Raw genomic sequence first — 10,803 nt, 5'->3', positions numbered from 1 at the left:
AAGAGGGGACAGCTGTGGTCTAGAATAGGGGTCCCCAACCTCCAGACCTAATGCCTGGCGATCTGAGGTGGAGCTGCTGTAATAATAATCAAAGTAAAGTGCACAATAAATGCGCTTGAATCATCCTGAACCCGCCCCCCACCCTGGCCCGTGGAAAAATTGTCCTCCATGAAACCAGTCCCTGGCATTAGCCAGAATGCCAGCTGCCAAAGAGGCTGGGAACCACTGGTCTAGAAGATGAGACAGGAGAATGAAATTGTTCCAGCTCCCCGTGGGGCTAATGAGAGAAACGCTGTAGAAAAGCACGCACGTGAGGCCAGTGGTCCAGTTGGTCCAGGTGGACAAGGATGCGTAAAGCAGTTCCTAAAGAGAGTTGAGATGCCACAAGAAACAGAAGACTCAACTAAGGTGGCTTGAACAATAAGGAAAAGTTTTCATCTTACAGGACAAAAATGTCCCAAGGTGGGGGGCAGATCCAGGTGGGCTCATGCATCCACTCAACGGTGCGTCCTCAGAGACTCAGACTCTTTCCATCGTGCTCTCTGACGCCCTGGCCTGGTTACAAATAACTGCTGCACCAGAGGCCACATGAAGGCAAGACAACCCTAAAACAAAGAAGAGGGCTGGTTTCCTCCTGAGAGTCTCTTATCAGAAGGAATTTTCCAGAAGTCTTGCAGCAAAGTCGGCTGTCTTACTGGCAAGGTTTGCCACGCCTTCCGATTTTTAAGATTTTATTCATTTATTTCTGCCCCCAACTTTGTTGAAGGATGATTGACAAGAATAACTGTATATATTTAACCCCGGCGGTGCTATCGGTAAAGAATCTGCCTGCCAGTGCAGGAGAGGCGGGAGGTGTGAGTTTGATCCCTGGGTCAGGAAGATGCCCTGGAGGAGGGCACGGCAGCCCGCTCAGTGTTCTTGCCTGGAGAATCCTTGGACAGAGGAACCTGGTGGGCTACAGCCCATGGGTTGCAGAGAGTCAGGCACGACTGAAGTGACTTAGCGCGCACGCATGCACCTCACAGCTAACCCTTTCTTTGGTGTATGACGAACAAGCTTAAGATCTATTCTCAGCAACTTCTGAGCACACAGTACAGTGTTACTCACCACTGTCACCATGCTGTACATTAGATCTCATTCTCATAAGTAAAACCTTTTACCAGTTAGGGCTTCCCTGGTGGCTCAGACGGTAAGGAATCTGCCTGCAACACAGGAGACGTGGGTTCGATCCCTGGATGGGGAAGATGCCCTGGAGAAGGAAGTGGCAACTCACTGCAGCATTGTTGCCTGGAGAATCCCGCGGATGGAGGAGCTACAGTCCTTGGGGTCGCAAGGAGTCAGACACGACTGAGCGACTTAACACTTTCATGTTTTTTTCTCACTGATGTGGGATACAGAATGCCTCAATTGGCTTAAACCAATCACGGCTTATTCTTGAGGAGTGGGAAGCCTTTTCTGAAGGACATTCTACATGAAAACTACACCTTGAAATCCATCTCTCAGCACAGAATAGGGGAATGGAAGGGAAGGACTGAACAGCAGGCAGTTAATATTTTTAAAAATTGTGCTATGTGGGGAGAATTTAAAGGTGTCCGAAATGGGGGAGACGCGCTTGCTGGAGTGACTGTGGGTGAGAGTTTCAGCGGTGGCTGTTAGAGCAGCTTGGGAAAGGGAGGGCAGGAGACCTCTGAGAAGAGAATTGAAGTCAGGAGACCGAGAGCGAGAGCTCCCAGAGCCGACATGAGCTCTGAGCCGGCAGCCTGGAGCCCTGACGCCGTGAGCGCTCGGGCTCCCTCGGGCTCCCTCGGATCTCTCCTCAGTGGGGTGTGCGAGGCCTCCCGGACCTCTCTGCCCTTTCTCGGGCCCTACCAGCCACCACCTTTGGCCCCCTTCGTTGCAGTCACATGATACAAATTTCTCTTTCAGGATTTTGAGTCCCTGCTCATGTTTTGCCTTCTGTCAGTAATGATCTTCCTTTATGTGTATACCTGGGTGACTTGTTTCATTCTTCAAGGGGGGTTAGGACATTGCCTCCTCCAGGAAGTCTTCCTGGGACTCTTGGGTTAGTTCTGTCCCCACTGAGCTTCCTCAGTATTCTGTGTACATCTGTGTATCATAGATATTTAGTGAATTGGTCAGGACTGGTGCTGGAATAAAGCATAAAGAGCAAACTCCTTGCTTTCATGGAGATTGTACTCTAGCGAGAAGGTTAGGCAATAGATACATGTATAGTACATATATGTGTTTTATTTATATAAACAAACATAAACACTGCTTATATTTACATAAAGTAATGTATATATAATGCATAAAACACACAGATTTACAATATATGTGGTAAATATATTGAAAATGCAATACTAGGCTGGAGGGGGTTGCTTGCCTGGTGACTCGGTGGTAAAGAACCTGCCCGCAGTGCAGGGCATGCTGATAGACCCTTGGTTTGGGAAGATCCCCTGGAGAAGAAAATGGCAGCCCACTGCAGTATTGCTGCCTGGAGAATCCCACGGACAGAAGAGTCTGGCGGGCTACAGTTCATGGAGTTGCGAAGAGTCAGACGTGACTGAGCAACTGAGCTGGAACGATCCAGAAGGCAGAGATTTGCATCGAGACGTGCTACTGTGTGCAGAGGCTGAGGATGTGAGAAGAATCCTGAAAAGGGCGTGGCTGGAGGAGCTGGGGATGGGCGAGAGAGAAGGCTGGGCGAGAGAGAAGGCTGGGCAGGAAGTTAAAGGCAAGAAAGTGTTTGCTGGCCATGGAGGCCCAGAAAGTGAGGCGTCCCTGAGGCCCAGAGTGAAGCTCGGCTGTCTCTGCACTTGGCGGTGCTCAGCAGGTGTTTGGGGGCTCCTTCCTGCTGCGCCGCTGTCCTTAGAGAACACTCCTTTCTGGCGTCTTTTCTTTCCTCTCAACTTTTCCTCCTCTTTTCCTCCTTTTTTCCTGATGTCATGCAGGGCTGAGGGCTTTGTCCACCTTCAGATAGCATGACCTATTTGCTAGGATCCCCTTACTTCTGTGGAGGAGACCGGAAATAAGGTTCACCGAGGAGGTGCAATGTGCAGAGAGCGTCATCCAAGTTGGCCCACTGTCTGCCACCTTGCTTGGGCACGAGTGACAGGACGGAGACTCTGAAGACGGGAGCGGCTGGGAGGATCGCTTTTGGCCGGGCTGCGTAGCTCAAGGCCTTCGGCCCAAATTCCAGGACAAGGCGAGTCCTTAAAGCATGGAAGATAAGAGCCAGAGATCCCGCTTCTTCTGCACTTTTGCTCCAGGAAAATTAGCCGCCACTTTTAAATGTACACAAACGATAGAGAGAGAGCTGTGAAGTCCTGGTTGAAGAGAACAATAAATCTTCTCTTCATGAGAATAAAAAACTACTGCGAAGGCCCCTCCCCCGTTTTAGCGTCTATTAGCTCCTCAGAGAGTGTGGCAACAGGCTGTAACTTTTCATGAAGCAGTGGGCTCAGACGCTTACGTTCACGGAACGTCATAACTGAATGCTCGATATTAGCTTTGCCTCCAGGTACGTCTGATATTTTTTTTTTCCCTTCCATTCTCAGGTAGGGCTTTGCCTAAAATGGATTCCCTCAGCACAGCAAACGTTGAATTTTGTCTGGATGTGTTCAAGGAGCTGAACTATAACCACGCAGGAGACAATGTCTTCTTCTCCCCGCTGAGTCTTCTTTATGCTCTTAGTATGATCCTCCTGGGAGCCGGAGGGAACAGCGCGGAGCAGATGCAGAAGGTACTGGGCACAGCAGCAGTCCCGGGCGGCCTGGGCTCTTCCTCAGGATGGCTTACACCTCTGTAGCCGGAAAACGCTGCCGTCTTGTGAAAGAAGAACCACCTGTGGGCAAAGCGTATTTCTTACTTCTAACAGCTGAGATAATGCTATATGCATTATGACGCAAGTAGCACAACGCGTGCCAGGCTCAATCTCTCTCTTGCCACCAGTGCTTTCACACAGAAATGACTGAAGTTTGCTTTCATAGTCTATCCTTACAGTGATTTAAACATGCCAGAGAACACGTATATGGTACGATTCTTGCCCTCTACAATTTTAATTTACAATAAAATGGGTCTCTATCAGAAACTAACAGTGTTGTAGAATAATTATATTCCAAGTGAAAAAATAATGGAGTTTAAAAGAATGGCCAAATTCAGTAAAAAAATAAGAGACTGTTTAAAAGTTATCTAGTTTTTCACGGTGCTCATTTATGCATCTGAAGCCCTGTGTGTTAGGGGTAGGAATTGTTATCCCCATTTTACAGATGGGGAAACAGAGACTGGACTGAGACTAGGAGAGAACGGGTGACACAGCTGATATGCAGTGGTTTCCCGCCATCCATGCGTACATATGCATTCACACGTCTGTATACGTGTGCATGTATATACGGCTTCCCAGGCGGCCCTAATGGCAAAGATCGCCTGCGAAGGCAGGAGACGCAAGAGATGCAGACTTGAAGATCCCCTGGGGCAGAGAAAGTCCCCTGGAGGAGGAAACGGCAATCCACTCCAGTGTTCTTGCCTGGGAAATTCCACGGACAGAGGAGCATTGTTCTTTTTTTGCTGTGAGAAGTCTGGAAGGATATCACGGAACAGCTCCCAGGGCCTTCACCCATCTCGTTATCGCTTGTCCTTTATTCCATGCTTCGATGCACTTTTAGGGTTTTCTCGCATTTAAATAATAATTTAGTGGGGAAACATGCAGCGTTCGCACAGCCCCAGAGGAGCTGTCAGTGCTTGCCTGGCGACAGTGGTGGAGGGGCCGAGGAGTCTGTGAGCCGGAGCTCAGGGCCTGGGGCCAGACGGGAAATGCGGGTTGGGCCAAGTGGATTAACCTAATGAACTCAGTTTCCCTAGCAGAAAATGAGGATGATAGTGTCTACTCTAACAGTTGTCTGGAGGATTAAGTAAGATATGCAAAGGCTTAGTTCAGGATTTGGAATATAACATCATTACACATTAGTTCTTACTAGGTCTTTATCTGAAGTGGAAAAACTTGTAACTGTTAGCCTCTATAGTCTGTACGTTGCTTCTGATGCCAATCTATCTCATTTTTTTTTTTTTTAGGTGCTTCACTTTAATCATATTGTAGAATCATCAGGACCAGAGTTCAAGGACTTGGCTAAGGTATGATAATATCTCTGCTGAGCTATCAAATGCTCTTTGATAAAAGAGCACCAAGAAATAATACAGTCCAGGCATTGAGTGGCAGAGCACTTTACTGATTCATAAGCGTGTGAGTGATGGACCCTCGGTTTCCTCCTTTAACCCTCCTGAGGGTGACTGGCCGATAGGATTAACAGCCACAGTGAAGCCCCCAGATCTCATCACCTGAGTTTGTCATCCCCGCTCAGCTTGCTGTTCTCTTATGGGCTGTGCCCCATGGTGAGTCTGCCAGGCTCTTCTCTGTAGGGTCAGGTCTTCAGGCCAATGAGGGGACTGAGACAGGACCCGATGCTTTACCTTTTAATTCTATAGCAGGAAAACAGGGCCTGATGTCACCCAACCGCATGCTCCAGGACTGTGGTCTCTGTTCTTTCTAACAAAAGGGTGCCTTTTGACGTCAAAATCAAATAGAACTGCCACATATATGCTTGACTGTGATGGACTGAGGAAAGACGTAAATGCCTAGAGCCGTAGAGTACTTGCCTCACGGAACCTTATTGTTAGGAGATTAGAGTCCATAGTTTGGGGACATTTACTTTGGGCAATAGAGGCACAAACCCTACAGTTTCCATGAATTCAGATTCATCAAAGCCACGGGGAGAGGGGAGGGGGGGTGAGATGTATGGAGAGAGTAGCATGGAAACTTACATGACCATATGCAAAACAGAGAGCCAACGGGAATTTGCTGTATGTCCCAGGGAACTCAAACAGGGGCTCGGTACCGACCTAGAGGGTGGGGTGCGGAGGGAGGCAGAGGGAGGTTCAGGAGGGAGGGGGTATATGTGTACCTGTGGCAGATTCATGCTGAGGTCTGACAGAAAACAGCAAATTCAGTAAAGCAACTATCCTTCAATTAAAAAAGAAATAAATTTTAAAAAAGCCATATGCTTAAATGAATTGCTTCTATGATGGACAGATGGGTGTGTCAGGTCAGTTCAGGAAAGAGCTCAGTATTTGATTAGATGATCACATAGAAAATGGAGACATTGAAAGGAGCATGATAGAAAGAGAAGGAAAATGATTCTTTAGGTACAAAGGCAACAGTCAAACTTGGATCGTCGCTCTGAGAATCCCCACTAGGATCTCTTCATTAGAATGTCTGGTTTTGGATTAAACCTCGAGAGCTGAGTCCATGTGTGTTTGTGGTAGTTTACAATTCTGCACGCGGTCTGTAGCCAAAGTCCCAGAGTGCCGAGGTTACTGTGGGAGAGGAACCCTGGAGAAGGAGAAGGCTTTCAGCTTGCCAAATCTTGCTTTGTTCATGTTCACTGCCCTTCTATTCAGAGGCAGACGTCTTGCTGTCTGGTTATTGCTTTCTCATTATTTATGCTCTCTAATGGCAAGAAATCAAGCAATTTAATGCTCCATTCTTTATTTCCTGGGGCTTCAGTGCAACCAAGCTGGAAGGATTCACTCAGAGTTAGGAGTCCTTTTCTCCCAGATCAATCGGCCAGACTCTAACTATACCCTCAGCATCGCCAACAGACTCTACGGGACAAAGGCGATGGCATTCCATGAGGTAAGTCCCTTGGGAACAGAGGTCAACAGCTTTCTTGACATCCTCTGAATTTCACATTATACAATAAAATGAAGGAGAAGAAGTCACACGATGTTCATCTTCAAGAGATTACATTTGAGCGGAGATAGAGTCTCAGTGAAATGGTTTTTACCAAACTCCTATTTAAGGTTGTGAAATGTCACGTAACTTCCTGCAAATAGCTGATGTTGTTCCAGAGTAAGGTCATGGATGAAGCACAAAACAAATTTGGTAATAATGATCCCTTATGAACCAGAAAGAAAACAAAACATATTTCTCATCTCTTTTTCAAAGGTCCTTAATGGCAGAATATTGAGAGTTAATGGAAAGTACACTGAGCTGGGAGCCAAGAGAGCTGTTCCCATTGAGGCACGACTTTGAACAAATCTCTTTCACCTGTAAAATGAAAGGGTTAGACTACGTTCTTTCTAGTTCCCCAATTCTAACACTAGTGATGCCATTTTCCAATGGCATTAACATATACAGTTTTACTGAGTGTTTATTACATGCCAGTCATTCTACTTAACCTCATATATTCCTTACACAGTCCTGTAAGATGTAGTTTTAAAATTGTTATCAGTTCTACAATCATGAAGCAGATTCTACAAAGGCCACAGACATAAAGTGACAAAGCCTAGATTTGAACTCTATCTAAACTCATCTTCCTGTATATTAAATACTACATTATCCTGCAATGATTGAGGTGAAACCCTAGATTCAGTGACACAGCTTTGGTTTGACCAGTGTGACTTAGATGTCAATCAACCCTGAATATTCACTGGAAGGAGTGAAGCTGAAGCTCTAATACTTTGGCCACCTGATGAGAAGAGCTGACTCATTGGAAAAGACCCTGATGCTGGGAAAGATTGAAGGCGTGAGGGGAAGGGGAAGACAGAGGATGAGATGGTTGGATGGCATCACTGACTCAATGGACATGAGTTTGGGTGAACTCTGGAGATGGTGAAGGACAGGGAAGCCTGCTGTGCTGCAGTCCGTGGGGCTCCCAAAGAGTCGGACACGACTGAGCGACTGGGAAAAGACAACTTAAATGTCAGCTGGGTGAAGCGAGATGCAGCCTTGAATTCCTAATGTTCTTCCCTAGCCTGGGTTGTAGGCTACGTCTTATACTCAACAAGATTTGGATTATCAGAGTTTTTGCGACTTAGTGTGGCCCATCTTGGTATCATAGATATTTCGGAGGTATTTTCTTCCATAGCCCTAGAAGCGTAAAGAGAGCGTTTACAGAGAGGATCTGAAGTAAGGGGCCCCTCTCTCATTCTTTTCTCTCCCTCAAAGCTGTTGTGATCTGGGCATAATTGTAAATAGATGTTGACTTGAGACAATGATGATTACATCTGACATGAGAAGCTGACTTGAGAAGCTCCCCATTAGTTTCATTAGATCATCTTGGTCTGTGTCAGAAGATACTGATATCCCAGGATTCTGTCTGGAAAAACTCCCACTGCTGTGAGCTGTCATAGGCTGTGAGCAGTCACGTAAGCATGTTCCAGCTGCAGCTGGACGCAGCTCAGGGCAAGAACTGGTAGCTTTCCCTGGATTCAGGCACAAAAAAATCCAATTAAGCAGTAACTTTCCTTACACTATTTTTTTGGTGTTATGCAACTATCCTTTCTTTTACAGCAATACTTACACTGTTCTGAGAAATTGTATCAAGCCAGGCTGCAAACTGTTGATTTTGAACGGTCTGCGGAAGAAACAAGGAAAACCATCAATGCTTGGGTTGAAAGTAAAACTGATGGTGAGGATAAGTCAACCACGTGTCTCCAAACTTTATTTGAGCTGTGCTGATAAACTTGCTGAGTTAACGTTAAGGAGGAAGCTAGATGCGTTTGTTTATATTAGTGTTCTGGCCTCAATTTGGGGCTCTGTGCCTAGAATAATGCCTGGCACATAAAAGTTTTGTGAAGCTTTTGAGCACAGATTGATTAGTGTTGTCTGTCATTACAGATCCACAGGCTGTGTATTTGTTTACACTGTTATCATTATTTTGTCGTTAATTTGTGTATTTATTTACTTGTCCATTCATTTGTGTATATATATACACACATGGATATATATATAATCAAATGATGTTCATCATTGTTATTACATGCTAGGTATTATGTTTGGTCCAAAAGTTCAATAGAAATGAAAGCTCTCATCAAGCTTAGAGTCTGATATTTCATATACCTGTTTCATATTGTATGATAGATTATATTCCAAAAAAATGCTATAAATTGCAACACTCCAAAACGCTCCAAGAGGGCTTGGTGTTCCATTTTGATCAATATATTTACAGCAAGAAATTCTTGGTATAGTTTTATAAATCCTGATTTTTCAGATACATTTTTATTTCAAGTGTTGGCATATATGCTTGGGATACACTAAGCTTAGCATACTGAAAGGTCCAGTGGGTCTTTGGAATTTGTAACATATTTGCAATTGGTGAGCTATTGGTAACTATAAAGCCTGATAGATATTAAAAGTAAGACACAGGAAATGATTCCCTGGTGGCCCAGACGGTAAAGAATCTGCCTGCAATGCAGGGGACTCAAGTTTGATCCCTGGGTCAGAAAGATCCCCTGGAGAAGGAAATGGCAACCCACTCCAGTGTTCTTGCCTGAAAACTCCCGTGGACAGAGGAGCCTGGCGGGCTGCAGGGCAGGGGCCACGAAGACTGGGCATGAGTGAGCGGCTGGCACACGATAGGGATGATTATAGGATTCTGTGAAAAGCAGTTAATATGTAGGAGAAAGCATGGGGATGACTAGCTGCAAGACCGGTTGATTCATAGCTAACATACTTGGTATTCCTTGAATGCCAGCTTCTGCTTAGAGGTAACAAAGCACTCAATATTCTTTGAAATAAACTTCATTTGACAAGAACATGTGTTATGGCCTCAGATGAGGGAATTATTCTGGCATCTCAACTCTATAATTAGCCTTAACAAAGGCTCCAAATTTCTTGTAACTCTGCAACTCTCTACTATCAATAAGTTCAAATCCAAATATATTATTTATTCTTTTTTTTTATCACAAGGAAAAGTCACTAACCTCTTTGGAAAAGGCACGATTGAGCCATCCTGTGTCATGGTCCTGGTGAGTGCCATATATTTCAAAGGACAATGGCAGAATAAATTTCAGGAACGGGAAACGTTTAAAACCCCTTTTCAGTTAAGTAAGGTGAGTATTTTATTTTCAGGTGGATGATCAATTTCGGAGAATGCCGTATCCATTAAAGACAATTTAGAAAGTTTCAGTGGAAATACTGGTTCTAGGTCTCGTGTTTCTGTGAATTTTGTTTTTGTTGCACCCATGAAGTGATGGTAACCTTTCTCACAGGGCACCTAACAGGGTGATCAGGAATAGAAGAAAGTCCGTCCTTTTCTTACTGTTCTTCTGGGTCTACATTCTTCCCAGACATGCTTTCTCTAGCAAATAGTTTCTCTAGAAACACAGCAAAGTTAGTTGAACTATTTTTCTCCCAGAAAGCCTCTAATCAGATCCAAAAAAAGGAGATGATCCTATAATCTCATTTTCCCACATAAATCACTTTATCTAGAGACCTTGCCTTTGTTTTGGGGAAACATATACATTATCATTTTTATTAGTATGTATATTATCTGAACACAGACATTTTAAAATTAAAAAAAAAACTTATAACCTTTGCAAAGCAATGTAATACAGGGTGCATTTTGTCATTTCTGTTTCACCCATGCCTTTCTGGTGCTAATGCAGTTACCCTTTGAAAGGAAAATCAGTATGCATACCTGTACACACAGAGATGTAACTGTACCATCTAATTACAACCTTTTGTTTTGAAAACATAGGGTAAAAGTGTAACTGTGGAGATGATGTATCAGACTGGGAAGTTTAAACTGGCCCTCATTGAGCAACCACAGATGCAGGTTTTGGAGCTGCCCTATGTCAACAACACACTCAGCATGATCATTCTGCTTCCAGTGGGCACGGCTAACTTAGACCAGGTGAGGGTATGCGAATGCTGACGTGCAGTGAGGACACGGGTATGTGCGCACACACACACATGCACACACACACGCACACACAGAGACAGACACACACACGCGTGTACACACA

At 45.0% G+C, this 10,803-nt stretch overlaps 1 protein-coding gene across 2 annotated transcripts in view; it reads left to right on the top strand.

Annotated features, from left to right (window-relative positions):
* The first annotated feature begins 3,561 nt into the window (after positions 1–3,561).
* Positions 3,562–10,803, top strand: part of SERPINB11 (serpin family B member 11) — a 10,534-nt gene continuing 3,292 nt past the window's right edge. The window contains exons 1-6 of one of the 2 annotated variants that reach the window (XM_040264257.1): positions 3,562–3,742; positions 5,071–5,130; positions 6,560–6,688; positions 8,348–8,465; positions 9,746–9,888; positions 10,536–10,691. In XM_040264257.1, coding sequence (XP_040120191.1) covers positions 3,575–3,742; positions 5,071–5,130; positions 6,560–6,688; positions 8,348–8,465; positions 9,746–9,888; positions 10,536–10,691 — 774 coding nt within the window. In that variant the 5' untranslated portion in view covers positions 3,562–3,574. The remainder of the gene's footprint in view (positions 3,743–5,070; positions 5,131–6,559; positions 6,689–8,347; positions 8,466–9,745; positions 9,889–10,535; positions 10,692–10,803) is intronic. The other variant, XM_040264258.1, reaches the window with a different exon arrangement.

This window comes from Oryx dammah, unplaced genomic scaffold (assembly GCF_014754425.2).
Source record: "Oryx dammah isolate SB20612 unplaced genomic scaffold, SCBI_Odam_1.1 HiC_scaffold_22, whole genome shotgun sequence".
In the NCBI taxonomy this organism is placed as follows: domain Eukaryota; kingdom Metazoa; phylum Chordata; class Mammalia; order Artiodactyla; family Bovidae; genus Oryx; species Oryx dammah.
The sequence above is the reverse complement of the archived record's forward strand: the minus strand, read 5'-3'. Positions and strand labels throughout refer to the sequence as shown.